The 18,583-nt window shown below is 44.2% G+C and overlaps 1 protein-coding gene across 1 annotated transcript in view; it reads left to right on the forward strand.

The window, feature by feature from the left end:
- Positions 1-18,583, forward strand: part of CSMD1 (CUB and Sushi multiple domains 1) — a 1,664,412-nt gene that overhangs the window by 1,549,875 nt on the left and 95,954 nt on the right. The window contains 3 exon segments of the mRNA XM_032468715.1: positions 5,570-5,688; positions 9,327-9,396; positions 11,975-12,091. Coding sequence (XP_032324606.1) covers positions 5,570-5,688; positions 9,327-9,396; positions 11,975-12,091 — 306 coding nt within the window.

The raw sequence follows: 18,583 nt of genomic DNA on the forward strand, positions 1-18,583 counted from the left end.
CCCCCCAAGACATACTCAGATTCCTGGAAATGTATCTGGGTATTTCTGTGTGAAGGTGTAATAGAGAAACAAAGGGAATTTTCATTTATGTTTATTTTAATCAATACTCAAAATGTTTTGTTTGACTTTTACGGAATCTTGTGATTTTATGAGTAAAAACCATTTAACACTGTGGCATGAATAAACTTCGCCGATGAGGGTCATGCAGCTCTTTGAACACTCCTGACCTGGGATTTTAACGCGTGATACACAGACCAGAATGGTCCTGTGACCAAATGAATTTTGAAAACCCTGTGTTAAATGACGTTGAAGAGGACTTATGACTGCGGGGATTCTCTGTGCCTCTAAAACGCTAATACGCTGGACAAACGCTTGAGAGATGCAGCACTCTACTCCCCCCAGGTTTATCCTGTCACTTCTCCTGACCCCGGACGCGCAGCCCCTGCCTTTGAAGAGGCTTATGACCTATTAAATCGAAGGAATAGAGTAGCATGTATTACGTGGGCCGAACCTGCCAACAGTTTACAGATAAGAGAAAATACTTTTAGCTCCGTGCATACACTAAACTTCTTAGACAATGGACTAAAAAGCAGTTTATTTTCTTAGGATGCTGTTTTCTTAATTAATGGAGTTTTCTCTATAGATGCTCTTTGCTGTCAAGAAGATGTGTGGACATTGAACAATGTTGTCTCGAAGTCTGGTCTGACATGTGCAGCTTTAGGTCTGTGTGATGATGACGTTCGACATTTATTTCCTCTGCCGTCAGCCTCCCGTGAGGCGTCCCGCAGTGAAGCTGTGATTTCTTTTCTTCACTTGTTCTCTCACACGCTGTGTGGTCCCTGGCACAGGGCCTGGGTGATGGGTTACAGAGGCTGTGAGCAGCCCTTCTGTCCCAGGGAGCGCTTGTGCAAAGGGATGGTTTTGTTTAACTAGTTACAATAAACAATGTGCTTGACAACTTTTTTTTTTTTTTTTCAAAATTAAGGCGTAGCTCCGTGTCCCTGCACCGCTGGTGCTGACCTGCTGTGCTGATGCTCAGGTACCCACATGCCTGTCCCTCGACCTCTCTGCCCCCGCCACGCAGTCCAGCTCTGTTCCTGTCTCCACTTGGTCTGCCGTCCTCTCTCTTGGGTTATTGTCTTCATTATTGTTTTAAGCTGTCCAGCTGGAACAACATATTTTATTTTGAATCATGAAGTTTGAAAACCATACACAATGCCAGTTGCAATGAGGACGATAGTAAGTTGAGAAAGAATGCTCAGCGCTATTGTAGTTATAGCTACGAAGGTCCTATTTGTCCTGATCTAAATATTGGACAAAAATGCATGTTTACCATGTGTTTCAAAATCGTTTTTATTTTCGAGATTGAAGCAAATCGTTTACCTGAATTTGGCCAAATAGATTTCAAATAACGTCTGCAGTAAATTCCAGAAATGTGCTGGGGCCTGCTTTATCCTGATTCGTAATTTTCACATCTGGTGATCAGGAGTAGGGAAGCCATTAAACTGTGTTTTGATCCAATTAGGACACATCTTTTTAGTAGCTTTGTTTTATACACTTTGCTCTCACAGGCTAGATGCACAGGGAATGAAAACTTCTTTTGCTACCTTCTAAATTGAATTACAATTTTACAAATCAGCAGATTTCAAAATGTCCAAATTTTTACTTTTGAAAATTTCAGAATACACATCTGTGGGTAATATGCTATAAACACTATGATACATAAAATATTTCTCCTCGTTTTGTTGTTTCTTTATAGCAGTAGGTCTGTAAACCTGTAGAATGAACAGTAATTACCTTCTCATTGTCTTCACATTTAATCAGGATACCCGGACATTCAGAATTGGGTAGTTTGTGAGCCAGCTTTTTAAAGAAAACTCACTTTGTAACGTTTGCTGTACTATTGTTTATGCTATAGAATGTGAGTGTGCTGTGCTTTGAAAGAACTGGAAATCCTTTCTATGAAGAATGGCGCTTACTGTGTGACAGTGTGTTCTTCTAAATGTCTCTGTTTCTGAGAAATTAATTCCGAGTTTTCCTGTCCTACGGCTGTGTTTCACAAACTGATTCTAGGAGATCTTCAGAACAGTCCTTTTATTTCCATACGTCTTCCCACAAGTCTGTTTTTGTGTCTGAGAAAGTGTCTTCTAGTTGACTGTTGTTACAGTGTTGTCTGTCGGGTGTGTCACAGCTGCCCACGCCCAACACTTAAAGACAGAAGACATGCGTTTCACTCAGCTCTACACCGTCCTTCTGAACCTCTGCACAGAAGTTTGTTTTGTTTTCACTTTTGTTTTGAGAACATTATCCCTTTAGGTTTCTTAAAGAACAGTGTGCACATTTGTGGACTTAAATTGACCTCCTTCCAGTCCCTGTCTGTTACCTCGCGGCACCCTGCCTCCTCCTCGCGCCTCCTTTATTTCGCAGTTTGATGAGTACAGTGGGTTCATGTAGTCTTGCGTTCTTCCTTTACCACAGTTCTCCAGCACGTGTCCTTCCATGCCCTAACCGGCAGAAGTCAGTTGTTTTGTCTTCTAAGGGGCTAACTTCTGGCGTCACATTGTCTGCAGCACTTCGGGTGCCGCCCCACCTCCTCCCTGGGGTCTGTGTCGTTGGTCCATGGTGCGCGTGGTAGGGCTTTCTCTAGGCAGGTTTGCACCCCTTTCCTTTGAAGTCCGGGAGACGCTCTGCTCTGCTCCGCTGTGTTTAGACTCTTCTGCCTGGGGCTGGGCTTCAAGCCCGGGTGCGTTCGGGTCTGCTAGAGTCATGGTTTTCTAGACCCTAAAAAAAAACCTCCTCATGACATAAGCCCACTGTCTCCACCAGCACGGGGATCACTCTTGGTGTTGCAGGCGGGCTGCTGCGTCGTTGGGAGTCAAGTGTGGTGGTGGGAGGCGCGTGGGGTCTGGCCCGGCACAGCTCGGTGGGTGTCTCTGCGTGACCACGTCAGTCACTGGAGCTGCCGTGCCAGCTCGGTTTATGCACGTGTGTGTGTGTGTGTGTAGACATCTGTCAGTCTCTCGGCATCTATATGCTGTTACTCATACTACAGATGCCATGTGTTGTCTGAGATTTGCTGTCTTCTAACACATACTGGACGCATCGTGACCCTGGAGGAGTAGGGAGAGGAAAGACATTTCTGGCCACATTTCAAATGTCGTGGTCTGCAAAAACCTGCTTCCTGAATTTTCTTATATGAGGCACTGATTGAAATGGTTTTGCATGTTTTTAATATATTCAGAAAATTCATTATAATTCCTGCAGGGAAGATGTAAGTGCAAGCTATCTTTTTTCCCAGAGGATGAATTGGATTTATACACACAAATCAAGGAAAAAGAAAATTAAAATGAATTAGTATATAATAAATACATATAGATAAACATATGATAAAGAAATATAATGAGTAACTAAAAACCCATTATATTTTAGGTATAAAGGGGTGGGAATTTAGTAACTGAATTTAATTCGAATCACTTGTCACAGTTCATTTTTTTTCAGTTTCAGAGTTTTTCCTGTGCGCTTTGAACATTTTGGGGTTATTGATTTTTTCCAATCTCTGTCATGCCTGCTGTGTACTGAAGATCCAAAAATGATGATATGGTATTACCATAAGATATCTTTTTAGTATTCCAAATTGTTAGAAGTTTTATATGAAGAATATTTTAAATATATTTTTCAGAATCAAATAAAAAATAAATGATATACAGTAGGTGATCATGCCAATCTGTGATAAGAAAGGATTAAATTTAAATATATTTGCAATTTATATTCTGAAGTTATAAAAGAGGGAGAGAGAAACTCACAGCAATAAAAACTTAAAGGTATAAGTGTATTTTTCCATATTTAGCAATTTTACCATCTATGAAAAGCTCCAAATGGCTTGAGATTCTATGCTAGGAATAAAAAATATTGCCTCTTAATGCATATGGTGTTTTACAGTTTTTAATGTACAGCCATTTAGGGAGAAATCAATTTCGACTCAGACAAGCTTTATGACGCACCTCGCCCCGGATAGAACCCGTGTGCTCCACGGTGGGAAATTACCCAGCTTATGTGCCAGGGGGCCCGTTCTGGTGTCATTTCTAGAGCGTGAGGTTCTCAGTGAACCATCGCGCTGAACACGTGAAACAAGGCACTTCGCTCTGTTTCATCTTCTCAGATTTGAGGGTGAAGTAGGCAAACTGGTGGCTCTCAGACTCTCACATGTAGGAGTTAGCAGGGACCGTGCTGAGGCGGATTCTGACCTGGCAGGTGCTGGGGTGCAGCCCAGAGTGTGCACCTGTCAGGCTCCCACACTCACTGCAGTGTGGAGAGCAAGGCCAGTAGGTCCCTGGTGGATGGGCGGGTCTGCACGCCTGCACCTGCCCCCACACACCCCGCCACCTCGGCCCTGTTGTCAGTCTTGCATTTTACTGACTGAGGTCTGCGGGGACCCCCAGGCAGGCTCGGGGCAGAGGGGGCGTGCGGGCACATGAGCGTCCTCAGGGGCAGGCCAGTCCTGAAGGCCAGACGGGCAGTGTGCAGCCTCGTTGTGCACTGGGACCCACAACTGTGCGACTGCAGAGACCCGGCCTTCTGTTCCCGGAAGGACAGTCTCGCTCACCTTCCCCATCCCAGCCCCTTCACGCGGAGTTCCCGCCACGTCACCACTCCGCTGGCTTCATCGTGTTAGTGCAAGAGCAAGAGCAAGAGCTGAGGCCGAGTCCAAGGCCACGGTAGTACTCAGTGACCTGGGGTGCGAGGAGGACGCACGAGAATAATCACAGACGGTTCCCAGCAATCGCCAAATGCTTAGCACCTTTCCAGACTCATTTCTGAGTCTATGAAGTACCACAGCTGCAGATTTGCTTATTCATATGGTAAGGGTTTGTACAGATAAGTACCAATGTTAAATGGTAGTTAATTTATCTGAGATTCTGAGCTGAATTCCATTATATGATGCATTTTTAAAATTTTTGTTAGTGTCTTTACTGAAGGAAATTCCATCTAGGAAAGTGCCTGATTATAGCTTTAGGGCCTTGAATACTGGCCCTGTTTACCTAAGAGCAGATTGTTCGTGGGAATTTTTTTATTGTCTTCAAATGAGAGAGAGAGAGAGTTTGAATCTAAAATAGGTGTCCTCATATTATGTTTTTTTCCAGAAGGATAGAATTCCCAGATTCACACTTAAAATTTTTCAAGAAGACTGCTAAGTGTGCTTGGAAAACAGAAAGCAAGAGAGTCGTACCCTGGGGTTCGGGTTCTGTGTGTAACAGGAAACAGTTTAAAAGCCCTTTTCAAGGGCAGGTATTTTGGAATTGGAGTGTTTTACACTAAACGTAGAAGTAACAGTTTTTATTACTTAAAGAAATGCTAGAATCGTTACATGATGAAAATGAAGTAAATTAACATTTAAGATTTAACACATCAATGATTTAAAGGTAAAGTCTTGGTAGACAAACAAGAGAGGTAAAGCCTTTGTTCATTTCTGCAGGAGGAGAGCAGTAGAAAAAGGCAATTTTACTATTCAGATAGTGAGAATTTTGTCCTACATTGCAGTTTATAAGTGTCTGTGCCTGCGTTTCCACAGCTGTAGGCCTGGCCGCCTGCCAAGAGCCAGCTGTCCCCAGCAACGGCATCAAGATGGGGGACCGGTACATGGTGAATGACGTGCTGTCCTTCCAGTGCGAGCCCGGGTACACGCTGCAGGTACTGCGCTCCGCCGTCCATCTTCTAGGTCCCCACAGAGCGTCCTCAGCCCACTCCCTGAGGCCGGAGCCCTCCGTTTGCACCCAGAGAGCAGATTTCCTTTCTTTCACTGTTTGTGAACAGAGTAGTCGAATTCAGTCAGGCAGTACTGGTAAATCTAATCGTGTTGCGGAAGGAGCTTCTAAATGACGAAGCGTCCTGTAGAGGTTGAGCGTGTTGTTTTCATCATAATTTTACTACCAAAATGTAAATTCTCCCAGTAACTACGCAGATAGAATTCTGAGGGACAAAGCCCTGACACGGTCTCTTTAAGAAGTCCTCCCCTGACAACCTGATTGTTGGGCCGACTCGGAGTTCCTGCTTGCCTGGCGCTGCAGACCGTCCTCATGATTTAGCTCAGTAAACCATCAGGTGCCTCCTGTGTACCAAGTAAGCACGGCGCTCAAATAGTAGGTTTAAATAATCCTCAAGAAATACTAAGTGGACGTTTGATCATCTTTTAATGGTTTTTATATTTAAAGGTTTTTATTATAAAAAATTTAATTAACATTTTATAAACCATTTTGTAGCGACATTAGTCATTTTTCTGCCATTTGTTTTCTAGTTTAACTGTAAATAAGCTTACTCCCAGAACAGTGTGTCTGTCATGTCGCATAATTCACATGCGGTTCTCCCTACAGCAGTGGATACTGACATCTGCGCGTGTGCACTCCAAGCCCGGCAGAGATGGTTATGCCTCCATATGTTACTGCGCATCAGTTAGTTCAAGTGATAGAGGACTTTTTGCTATGTGTTTATGACAACCCTGAAGCTACTAGCATTTCAGAAACATTTTTTTTCAGTTGTACTCTGTAACCAACTTAAATAAAAGTTAGAGTCATCAGAAAGAAAGTTTCAGTAATACACTAAAGGACACTATTGCGTGTAATCCCACATCTGCGTGTGTCCTGGAGCAAATATCTTGCAGAACTGAGACAGCTCACAGCAGCGGCAAACACTGGAGGCTGATACTGTGCCTACCAGGTGCTTCCCACAAAGCCCACAAGCACGCGGTGTGGGCTCTAGGCGGCATCTTTCTCTGATGCGGAAGGGACGAGAGGAAGCGGGGCAGAAGATCCGGCGGGTCCAGGAGGACCACATGTGGAAATCAGCCCGGGTTTTAAGTCTGAGAAAACATCAGGAAGACACTAAGACACTGCAGCCAATGGACCCCATTATTGCTGTCGTTATGAACAAGCATCAGTATTTAAAGGCACCTTCATAAAAGCCACCTGCAACCTGCACTTACAGGTCCTGGTGGGCTTTGCAGTAACGGCTCTGCCGACACAGGGCAGGCAGACGCTGGGGAAGCAGGGCAGGGGCTACTGAGGAGCCTCGCAGGGGGATCTGTGCAGGAGCAGCTTTCTGACCGGGCATTCGAGGCCATTGTAAGAGATTCTTTAAGACAGAAGTTTCCTATTTCACATGTTATGGTAGGAAGAATTATGAGTCACATCCCAAGGTTTTCATTTAGAGGGACACCTCACTGTGTACCGACACGTCATCTTATGCCTTTTGGGGCTTTTTTTGCTTCTTTATAAACTGCCCTAAGCCGTGTCAAGACCGTGCTGTCTCTTCTCCCCCAGACCCCCGCACTTCAGCACGCGGCCTGACTCACGCGTGTTCTAATCCCCTCTCTGCGGGACTGTGCTGTGCTCTGCAGTTTGCATTAGCACCCTTCTATAAGTGGTGCTTCCGCAGGCCTCAGAGAGGAAAATGGGAAGGGTTATTTAGTATAATGAATTGCTCAGTGCACTGCTTGGACACAAAAGCCTGCAGACACACATCTGTGGAGCGCAACCAGGCCACTTAGCTCTGGCTTTCAAATGCAAACTAAGATATATTTTTTCATAACAGCGTCAAGCGTTGGAGTTACAAGCTGCTGTCTCTCGTTCACATGAGTTAAAAAGGATTCTGGACTTCCAAAAAAATGGCTAGCAATTGACAGTTTTGCTAACTCATTAATATATTATTTGGAACAACAGCTTGCATAAATTACATGTTATTCTTGAAAAGCACCGTTCTGTGTATAGTTCACACAAATGTCTATAAACGCATCTGCCTGGTGTGACTCAGGCACGTGGCATAAAGTAACAGTGACAGGACACATCACAAGTCGGTCCTGAGAGTCTGAATGATTGATGATTTCCTTTTCAGACTTGTTTCATTCTTCTTTTAAAAGAAGAAAGAAGAAAATTCCTATTTTAAGGTAGCAAATAAATACACAGATTTCTATCTTGTTTTGGATCCATTTATAAAAATTTGAGCTGGAATCACTAACATGAGATGTCTTTGCCAACATCAGCAGCAGAATGTGACTGGACTGGTGATAAATGACCACCTTAGTGGTAGTTTTCAAAAAGTGTCTTAAAGACATTTGCACTTTATGTTCCTAATTCAGAGAGAAACCTATTAAAGATAATGGAATAGATCAGAGATTGAGAGCACGCAGAGCATGAAATTTAGCAGGAAAAGCATTGTCCTGAATGTCTTCCTTAAATCTAAATATAGTCTTCCTCTATGGTAGCAACTTTTAAGAATATTAGCAAGTGTGAGAAAATGAGTTTCGTGGCAGAGGAACTGAGCATGAAATCTTCGTAAGCTCGGGCAATAGGTTTGTCATTGATAACCACCTTAGTGCAAATTCTGGTTTGGTGCCTTCCCAGTGTGGCTGGGGTTGTTCAGCATGAATTAAAAATTTGTTTTCTAGCTGCTTCCATGCCAGTTTTGTTTGGCAAATGGAAATTCACAAGATGAGCACACAGGCCCATAAGACCACCTGAATCACAGTGAGGAAAAAGGTGAACATGGATAGTCCGCACACAGAGGAGCCGTTCACTCCCTGCACTTTCATCATAAGAGGGATTTCAGCACAAAACATTGAGAATTGAACCCACTGCTGTTTGATTTTTTAAAAGAGGAGTAATAGGACAGATTTTTTGAAGGTTGAAAGTTGAAACCTTCTTATCTTTAACGCACAAGGAGGTCCTGAGCAATGAAGATTAACTTCATCACAGCCACGTTAACTTGACAGCTTGTGAGACTGGTAATAAAATGAATATTCAGTCCCCCTTTTCTCCAATAAAGGAGGAACTGACCCAGTTCTTGGCTGAAAAATGGTCCTGCGACCTGTACATGGACTGTAGGCAACTGTGAAAGTTCCCTTTGCCTGAGACATGACTTACTGTGCACATTTCATTCTCCAAGTCAACACCTAGTTTTTCCTAATCATTTTCAGACTCTCAGACAAAAAGCTATGACTTTTGATGATTTTTTTAAAAAAAAGGCTTATTTAACCAGTTCAGTTCGATGTTTCAGGCATTGGCAAAATATCCTGACAGAAACACAGACCACTGAAAGGGACATGGAAGATTTTGTTTTTAGTTACAGTGATTATGGATTTGTTTTCTATTTTGATCCCAAATGCATGATTCATTAATGAACATCAGTAGAATAGATTTCACGAATTTCTGATTTGTTTTACATTTGTAATTAAATCAAAAGGGAAAACCAAAGAAAGTGCGGGTACTGTCACAGACATTTAAGCCTAGACTCTCCACGCTCGGCTGTGTGAGTTTTGTTCATTTTCTCGTGCACAGGGCCGTTCCCACATCTCCTGCATGCCGGGGACCGTCCGCCGTTGGAACTACCCGTCGCCCCTCTGCATCGGTAAGACACGCCTGCTGTCCCGGGTCTCTGTGCACGTTGTCAGTCACGTAACGGTGGTCTCCTTGAGCTCCTTTTGGGCTTCAAACTACGCAATTTTAGATTCCTTTCAGCACATCTCTTACATAATAAGGCGGCAGAGGCATAACAGAGAGAGGGCAGGCATCTTCTCCCCCTGGGTGGGGCAGCTGGCTTTTCCATCTTCTTGGACCAACCCGCATGGACTAGATGCAAGACGGCCGCTGGAAGCACTCACTGCAAACCACATTCCTGTTGGAAGCCCGTGCAAGGGGAGGGTGCAGCTCAGTGGTACAGTGCCTGCCTAGCAGCACAAGGTCCTGGGTTCAATCCCCGGTACCTCCATTAAAGATAAATAAATAAGAACCTATTCACTCCTCTCCTCCTGCAAAAAAGCCAGGGTCTGGTGAGGAGGGGCTTCTCCAGTGGGAGGCAGGCAGTCAGGCTGCCAGAGGGAGGTGGGCAGAGAGGCCCTGGGAAGAAGGCCGGGACTCGGGGGGATATTGAAGACACTTGCTGGTGACGTTGGACAAATGCAAAATAAGAGGAACCTATTGAAGGAACTGTTGAAATATCACAGAGGAGAAAGACTGGCACACCTGTCCCGGGGCCTGGGGCCCGCTTGTCTGCCCATCTAGTGCTTCTTGAAAGCACAGGGAGGATTACGGGCTGTGGTAACTCCGTGCTGTAGGGAATTAGGTCACCGTGTGTCTGGTCACCGTGTGTCTGGCAGGAGGGCCGCCGGTGTCAAGGCCCCCTGACCTCTCCCAGGACAGTGACAATTACCCCGACATGGACACTGATGACGACCCCACGCCCCAGGCTCTCGTTCGCTAATGAAGATGCACACAGATGTTTAATTTTCTAGTTCCCCACCTTTTTCTCTGTCTGGTAAACATCATGCTCAGAATCAAAGGCGTTTTTAAGAAACGTCACCTTGATTTCACAGTGGTTTTGATGTCTCTGTCATGGGTTTGGCGTTTTCACGTGCCTTCCCTGCAGGTGGGCTGTGCGTTTACCCCCACTGCGGGTTGTGTGCGAGCCCAACAAGGGGGAGTTACTGCCAGTGCGTTTATGGTTACAGCTCAGACCCACCAGGGTGCTCAACAAAATCCTTTTTTTTATAAATATATTGTAATGAATTAGGAGCAAGTAGGTGTTATAAAATGATGTATCTCCAACATTTGCTAATATACCAAGTGTGTTAAATAAAAGGTAAAAATCAATTACATTTGGCTGATACAGGTTAACCCTCCAAGTGCACACCAGAGCCTGTGTTTCCGAATACTTGGTGTGGCCCACAAAGAAGTCCCCATGAGAGGTCGCGCTCTATTTAACGACAGAGAAGATGTTCGAGACTTCGCTGGAACTTTTCACTCACCCCACAAAATACATTTACATTTTTTTTAAACTTACCTTTTTAACTTACACAGTGTGGAAACCCAGACTCTATGCCCTTCCTTGAACGACCACCAGATTGACTGGACTTTGCTTTACAAGACATTTAGCTTTTTCCTCAAATCAAATTTACCCTCGGCAGAGAAAGTGTTTCCCCTGTGATGACAGAACGAAAGGAGACTCTGCACAGGTCTTGAGAGAATCTCTGAATGAGGGCTTCCAGTTATCCAGCTAATTAGGGTGTTGTTGGAAGAGGAAGAAAGCCTTTTAATGTGACTTCCTGAAAAGAAGTGACATCATTTGCATTGTTGGTTTGAAGTACAGGAAATCACCGTTTTAATAGGTCACAAATGGTCCAATATTAGAATTTCATGTGCTTCAACCTATGTGATTTGGTGTATGTGTTTTAAAATTAGTCGTGTTTCTTTATAGTCAAACCTCAGCTGTAATAGCACAAAATGTGAGCAACCAGCTAAGTCCAGATGTGAGAACTTACATTCACACCCGCCATCACAGTGAAAGGTTCCCGGGAGAGAGCGGTTTCAGTTAGCTGCATTCCAAACCAGGGAGGATTTCTGAAGGTAACACACCCTGGTGAGAACTTGGATTCTGGCATCAGACCGAGCTGGAATAACATTCTAGTTGGCTGTTTACCTGATGTGTACATGCAAGACAAATTTTTTAATCTCCCCAGGCTTGGTTTCCTTACCTGTAAACTGGGGCAACAATAATACCAACTTCAGGGTTGTCGTGAGAATTAAGGGATGTAGCGTGCTTAGCCCAGTAGGTGGCACGGGGTTAACGAGAGCCAGTAGCCAGCACGACCACCCAGTCACTCCTCAGAATCGCTGCTCAGAACCTGAAAGTCAGGTGGAGGCCTGGCTGACATGCATTACATGGACTAGACTTTACTGAGAGCCTCTGTGGACCAGCAGCCGATGCGTTTTGAAAGCCTGTCTTTGTCTCAGGCGTGGGGCACCACGGGGAGGACCAATGTGTAAGGGACTCGAGGGCGCGACGGCGGCGTGTGCTGGCATCGGGCAACTTCACTTCTAAAGACCTGCTTTTAGGTCACCTGGTCAAACAGAGCCGGTGGGATGAACTGGCCTTGCTAGAAAGCAGTGACCTGCAGAACTAACTACGCTGTCCCTTGTCGGTCCGACAGCCACCTGCGGAGGGACCCTGAGCAGCATGGGGGGCGTGATCCTGAGCCCGGGGTTCCCGGGCGCCTACCCCAACAACCTGGACTGCGCCTGGAGGATCGAGCTGCCCGTCGGTTATGGTGAGTGGGGGCGCTGGGTAACTCCTCAAAAGTCAGCTCTTTACTTTCTACCTTGGAAGGAATTAGGCTGAGGGAAAAATGGGCTTTATTCTGTTGACATAATTGTGTCTTTAATTGAAAGTGGCTTCCAGGTTTAAGTAAAGGTTTGGCAGAATAACTTTGAGAAAAATGAGTTCAGACTTGCAACTCTTTTCGAGGCAGGTTGAATTAGCCGAGTAATGACCCAGGAGGCACGTCAAGGGTAAAGGTCGCACCGCGAATTCCATTATCAGTCTCTTTAGTCTACGACCTCCTTTTATGATCGGTCGCTGGAATTCAATAAAGGCAGCTGTTTCTTCTGAACAATTTTTAAGGCTTTTTCAGGTTATGATTGATTTGGGGATTGCTTTATAAAGTTTTGTAATTATACATTGCGTTGATTAAGGTTTATGAAAAATGGCTTTTTATAATACTTAGTTATGAACTTTAAGGTTACCTACCTTAAAGAATTCATAATTTTAATTGTTATGTACACCAAAATCTCATTCTGCCCTGCTTCAGAAACACATGGTCTTTGTGAGATTTTGATTCCCAGTCACACCTTTCCTTGTCTGCCTCATGATTTTCTTGTATTTTAGTTCATTCATTTCAGTTTTCCCCACCTGTGATTTTCTCAAAAGTACACACTGTTGAGGGCTCCCTGGAACAACTCAGGCGAGGAATTCAGTACAGAGCCCGGCATTATAAACAACAATAGCAAATTTTAGCTAGTTTTTAAATTATTATTCCAAGTGTTTTCCACTTTTCTTTCAAGCCTCATTAGAAATATTTTATTCATGAAGAGATGTACATATTTTATTAATTTATTTTCCCAAATCCACTGTTCTATGGTTTGAGAAGGCTTTTGCACTCACTCATAAACCAGTACGTAAGGCAGTAATTCAGGGGGACTTTTTTTATGGTTTTTTAACAGTTAAATTGTCTGACATCATGATCATGACCTATGAACCTAAAAAAATAATTTGAAGAAAGGTTGACATTTTATAAAAATATTTATGAAATGTTATAATTAAAATTATGTCTTTAAAATATTTGTTATTGCATAATACTGGGCTTTAAAAATCATCTGGAAAGGGAAAAGAAACTTTAGATCTTTTTTTTATTTTTTATTTTTTTAACATTTTTTATTGATTTATAATCATTTTACAATGTTGTGTCAAATTCCAGTGTAGAGCACAATTTTTCAGTTATACATGAGAGTATATATATTCATTGTCACATTTTTTTCTCTGTGAGCTACCATAAGATCTTGTGTATATTTCCCTGTGCTATACAGTATAATCTTGTTTGTCTATTCTACAATTTTGAAATCCCGTCTATCCCTTCCCACCCTCCGCCCCCTTGGCAACCACAAGTCTGTATTCTATGTCTATGAGTCTATTTCTGTTTTGTATTTATGCTTTGTTTTTTTGTTTTTGTTTTTGTTTTTTAGATTCCACATATGAGCGATCTCATATGGTATTTTTATTTCTCTTTCTGGCTTACTTCACTTAGAATGACATTCTCCAGGAGCATCCACGTTGCTGCAAATGGCGTTATGTTGTCGGTTTTTATGGCTGAGTAGTATTCCATTGTATAAATATACCACATCTCCTTTATCCAGTCACCTGTTGATGGACATTTAGGCTGTTTCCATGTCTTGGCTATTGTAAATAGTGCTGCTATGAACATTGGGGTGCAGGTGTCATCCTGAAGTAGGGTCCCTTCTGGATGTATGCCCAGGAGTAGGATTCCTGGGTCATACGGTAAGTCTATTCCTAGTTTTTTGAGGAATCTCCATACTGTTTTCCACAGTGGCTGCACCAAACTGCATTCCCACCAGCAGTGTAGGAGGTTCCCCTTTCTCCACAGCCTCTCCAGCATTTGTCATTTGTGGAGTTTTGAATGATGGCCATTCTGACTGGTGTGAGGTGATATCTCATTGTAGTTTTCATTTGCATTTCTCTGATAATTAGTGATATTGAGCATTTTTTCATGTGCCTGTTGATCATTTGTATGCCTTCCTTGGAGAATTGCTTGTTTAGGTCTTCTGCCCATTTTTGGATTGGGTTGTTTGGTTGGTTCTTATTAAGTTGTATGAGCTGCTTATATATTCTGGAGATCAAGCCTTTTGTCAGTTTCATTTGCAAAAATTTTCTCCCATTCCGTAGGTTGTCTTTTTGTTTTACTTATGGTTCCTTTTGCTGTACAGAAGCTTGTAAGTTTTGTTAGGTCCCATTTGTTTATTCTTGCTTTTATTTCTATTGCTTGAGTAGACTGTTCTAGGAGAACATTTTTGAGATTTATGTCAGATAATGTTTTGCCTATATTTTCTTCTAGGAGGTTTATTGTATCTTGCCTTATGTTTAAGTCTTTGATCCATTTTGAGTTGATTTTTGTGTATGGTGTAAGGGAGTGTTGTAGCTTCATTGCTTTACATGCTGCTGTCCAGTTTTCCCAACACCATTTGCTGAAGAGACTGTCTCTCCTAGCCACAGCAATCAGGCAAGAGAGAGAAATAAAAGGGATCCAAATTGGAAAAGAAGAGGTAAAAGTGTCACTATATGCCGACGACATGATACTATATATAGAAACCCCTAAAAGGTCCACACAAAAACTACCAGAGCTGATCAAAGAATTCAGCAAGGCAACAGGTTACAAAATTAACGTTCAAAAATCAGTTGCATTTCTTTACACTAACAATGAATCAACAGAAAAAGAAAGTAAAGAAACAATCCCCTTTAAAATAGCACCCAAAGTAATAAAATACCTAGGAATAAATCTAACCAAGGAGGTGAAATAATTATACACAGAAAACTATAAACCATTGATGAAGGAAATTAAAGAAGACTTTAAAAAATGGAAAGATATTCCATGCTCTTGGATTGGAAGAATCAGTATTGTTAAAATGGTCACACCGCCCAAGGCAATCTACAGATTAATGCAATCCCTATCAAATTACCCAGGACATATTTCACAGAACTAGAACAAATCATAATAAAATTTATATGGAACCACGAAAGACCTAGAATTGCCAAAGCATTACTGAAGAGAAAGAAAGAGGCTGGAGGAATAACTGTCCCAGACTTCAGGCAATACTATGGAGCTGCAGTCATCAAGACAGCATGGTATTGGTACAAAACAGACATATGGACCAATGGAACAGAAGAGAGGGCCCAGAAATGAACCTGCAAACTTTTGGTCAACTCATCTTCGACAAAGGAGGCAAGAGTAAACAATGGAATAGGTCTTATATCCTAGATACAGATAAAATAGCATGAACCTTCCTCGCTCTTCAGACTGGATGTGGTTAAGCATCGGAGTGACTCTCTGTAGATTACATGTAGGTTCCACATCCTGTTTCCTGTGATGAATCTGACTGTGTACAAATGCACTTCCAAACATGGAGTTGCAAACTTAGGGAAGAGGCCGTGAGAGGCAGTCGGCCCCCTGACGTGGGGAGTGTGTGGGATTTTTCCGTCCCTGCTGAGAGTGCTTTCTGGGGCTTAAATAGTTGTAGAGCATTTTGCAGACTCAGGAAATTTTACTGCCTGGCTTCCAGCCACCCAGGGTTTCTGAAAACTCCGGGGTAAGCTAGTCCGACCCATTCCCAGTCTTTTTCATCTCTGTCTCTTCTGCCTTCTGAGGGCTGCCTCCTGTGGCTCCAGGTCTCCTCCCCACATGCGACTCAAAACCCATCCCTGGTCTTACTCTCACCTGCCGGCCCGCAGGTTCACTCCAGTCAGTGACATACTTCACTGGGGCGTCTGAAGGTGCTCGGCCCCAGTTCAAGCTCGCTCACGGCCCTCGTCTCTCCTGGTTTGCTCAGGCCGTTCCAGGCTCTGATCGCATCCACCGCAGCACCCTCACCCTGGGTCCTTTCCTTTCCCTGAACTTCGCCTGGTTTTTGGCTGCAGGTTCTTCCCCAAATCTCCCAAATTATAAGCAAACATCAGATCACTCCCTGGAAATTTTGAGAAGGTAAATTTGGGTTTGAAACTCAGGAATCTGCATTCTAAGTCAAACACGAGAAGTTTCTTATTTGAAAAAAAAAAAAAAGGGAGCATAGCAAAGATGACCACCACCCTTTAGTGATCATCTCTGGCCTGTGTGATCTCCCGTACAACTTCCTGTTTTACCAAACCTGGGGTGGTTCTGGAACACTTCCTGGGATGACAGCCCAGGAACAGGCTCCTGTCTCCCCAGTGGGACAAGGAGGGAGGCTGGGACGTTGTGTTTCTACCGGTGTCAGGATAGATGTTTTACCTGGAGAAGCCTCTGCTGTTGGGGTGATCTTGGTAATCAAGCTGGAAGATAGTAGAAGGGAAGCACAATGTGATAGGTGCTCTACATTAATAAATACGGTAGAGCTGGCCAATTCCTTCTAGTAGATGTGCAGGCTGCTGTCCGCATTCCTCTCCCTGCGACTCCCCCAGTCTCCTGCTTTGGGGTCTGCACATCCCACATGTGTGTAAAGGAGGCTTCTCTTTCCTGTTTGGGGAACAATTTTAGACTGTTTTTTGCAGTGTCCCTAGAACGTTCATCAAGAAATGGACAATATGGGAAACTTGCTTCCTTCAGACCCCAAAAGAATGTCAGATTTAGTTTGAATTATATCTACTTAAACCTGGAACGTTACCTAGCAAGGCAAATGATAGCTTGGACCAGTGATTCTCCGATGTTGCTGTGCACGAAAATCACTGGTGGAAGTTGGGTTGTTACCGTGCAATCCCGGCGGTCCGCCTCTAGATGCCCTGGCTCTGCACCGCTGGCCAGATGGGGAAAAGAATTCTGCAGGATGTTTACCTCGCACCTTAGGTGTTCTGGTGACGGAGTCACAGGCTACATGAGGAAGCATTTCTCTGATTTACGGAAGAGCACTTTTAATGGGAGTAAGATGAGAAATACACAAAGATTTTTGTAAGATCTCTACAGATATTATTTATTTAGTATAAATTGTTTTGTTAAAAAATGCAGAAACCGTGAGACTTTTGAGAAATTGGAAGAAGAGATAGAATGTTACTTAGTGTGAAACAGCATGATGAATCCAAGCTTCAAAATGAGCCACAAAAAGTCACTGTTGTTCTTCTTCCAGAGTTTTCTTAAAAATAAGTTCTCTGCCTAAAGTCAGTACCCTCGTTCCTTCAGATGCCAGCTCAGGTGTCAGAACACACGTTCCCGCTTCCAGGGGGCCAGTTCTGATTTGGGTTGCTCAGGGAGTTGGTGACTGTTTTACTAGTAACTGCTGCACAAGTGACCCTCGTTCCCCCAGCTACCCCGAAAAAAACACCAGCCAGAATATGAGACAGCATAGCCTTTTCTTGGGGAAAGATAGATGTGGTGTTTCTCACTCATGGAGGACTTGCTGGGCTGTTGCGGACCCTTCCCTACCACTGAGTGTGCACTGGGCCGCCCGGCGGCAGGGCCAGCCCGCTGGTGCAGCAGGTGCCGCCCCGGCCAGCCGTTCTTTGGTTCACCCTGCTTCCCTCCCACGCCCGGGGATTCACTCACCAGGCAGATTGACTGGTCGCTCTGGCATCACGTGAGAGCCACCTTGGCCTCCCCCCACTCATTTCTCACTCCCCTGACGGCGCTTCCTACACCCCACCTCAGTGAGAGAAAGCGGTTGGCCCTGGAAAGGACCCGGGGCGTCGTCGGGGGCTGGGCAGCACCTCCGGTGGCTCCTCGGGCCTTTCGGCTCTGAGTCTAGCTGAGCAGAAATCCTGGCCTTGTCCGCAGCTGGCGGTGTGAATTTGTACAAGTTGTCAAAAAGCTTTTGAACTTTGGTCCCTTACCCTTAAAATGAGTACAACAGAGGATCGTTCTCAGACGGCTGCTCTGAAAGAACGCGCAAGCCTGACGGGGAGAGGCGTCACACAACTGCCAGCCGGTGCTGGTTCCTAAACCAAATGCTCTCATGGTTTCTGTGTTGTTTATTTCCTTTCCACAAGTTTGGGTTGCGGTTTTGTGTGGCTCGGGCACGAGCTCAATCAACACAGAACCTCCGTCTCTATTTTCCTTGAAAATTTCTAAAGGCATAATTAACAGAAATGAAATCAAGTTGTTTCTTTTTTTCCCTGCTTTGCCGTTACCGTTTGTACTTACAGACCGCTGTAGTGAGTGACACCACACACCACGCTGTCCAAAGCGGCCGTGACTTTGGCCGTCTGAAGTGCAGGGCGACGTGAGAGGCTCGTCAGCGTAGTCACTGAGTTCTGAACCTGCTAACTCTTGCTGTATGTTTACTGTGCACAGAAGACACAAAACAGAGCACTGAATATTCACAAGTTCTACCAACTGAGAGATGAGAGTTTGACTCTGAAGTCATGGTCGGGTTGCTGCTGAAAGTTTTGCCAAAGTCCGAAGTCACAGTCCTTCCTGAGGGTGGTTTTACTGACACCCAATTCTCCGTGTCAGGACGGTGGGATGAGAATGTGCGGTGTAAATTCCACACGAGATGGGCCTCCAGATTGG

Source organism: Camelus ferus, chromosome 26 (assembly GCF_009834535.1).
Source record: "Camelus ferus isolate YT-003-E chromosome 26, BCGSAC_Cfer_1.0, whole genome shotgun sequence".
Classification (NCBI taxonomy): Eukaryota; Metazoa; Chordata; class Mammalia; order Artiodactyla; family Camelidae; genus Camelus; species Camelus ferus.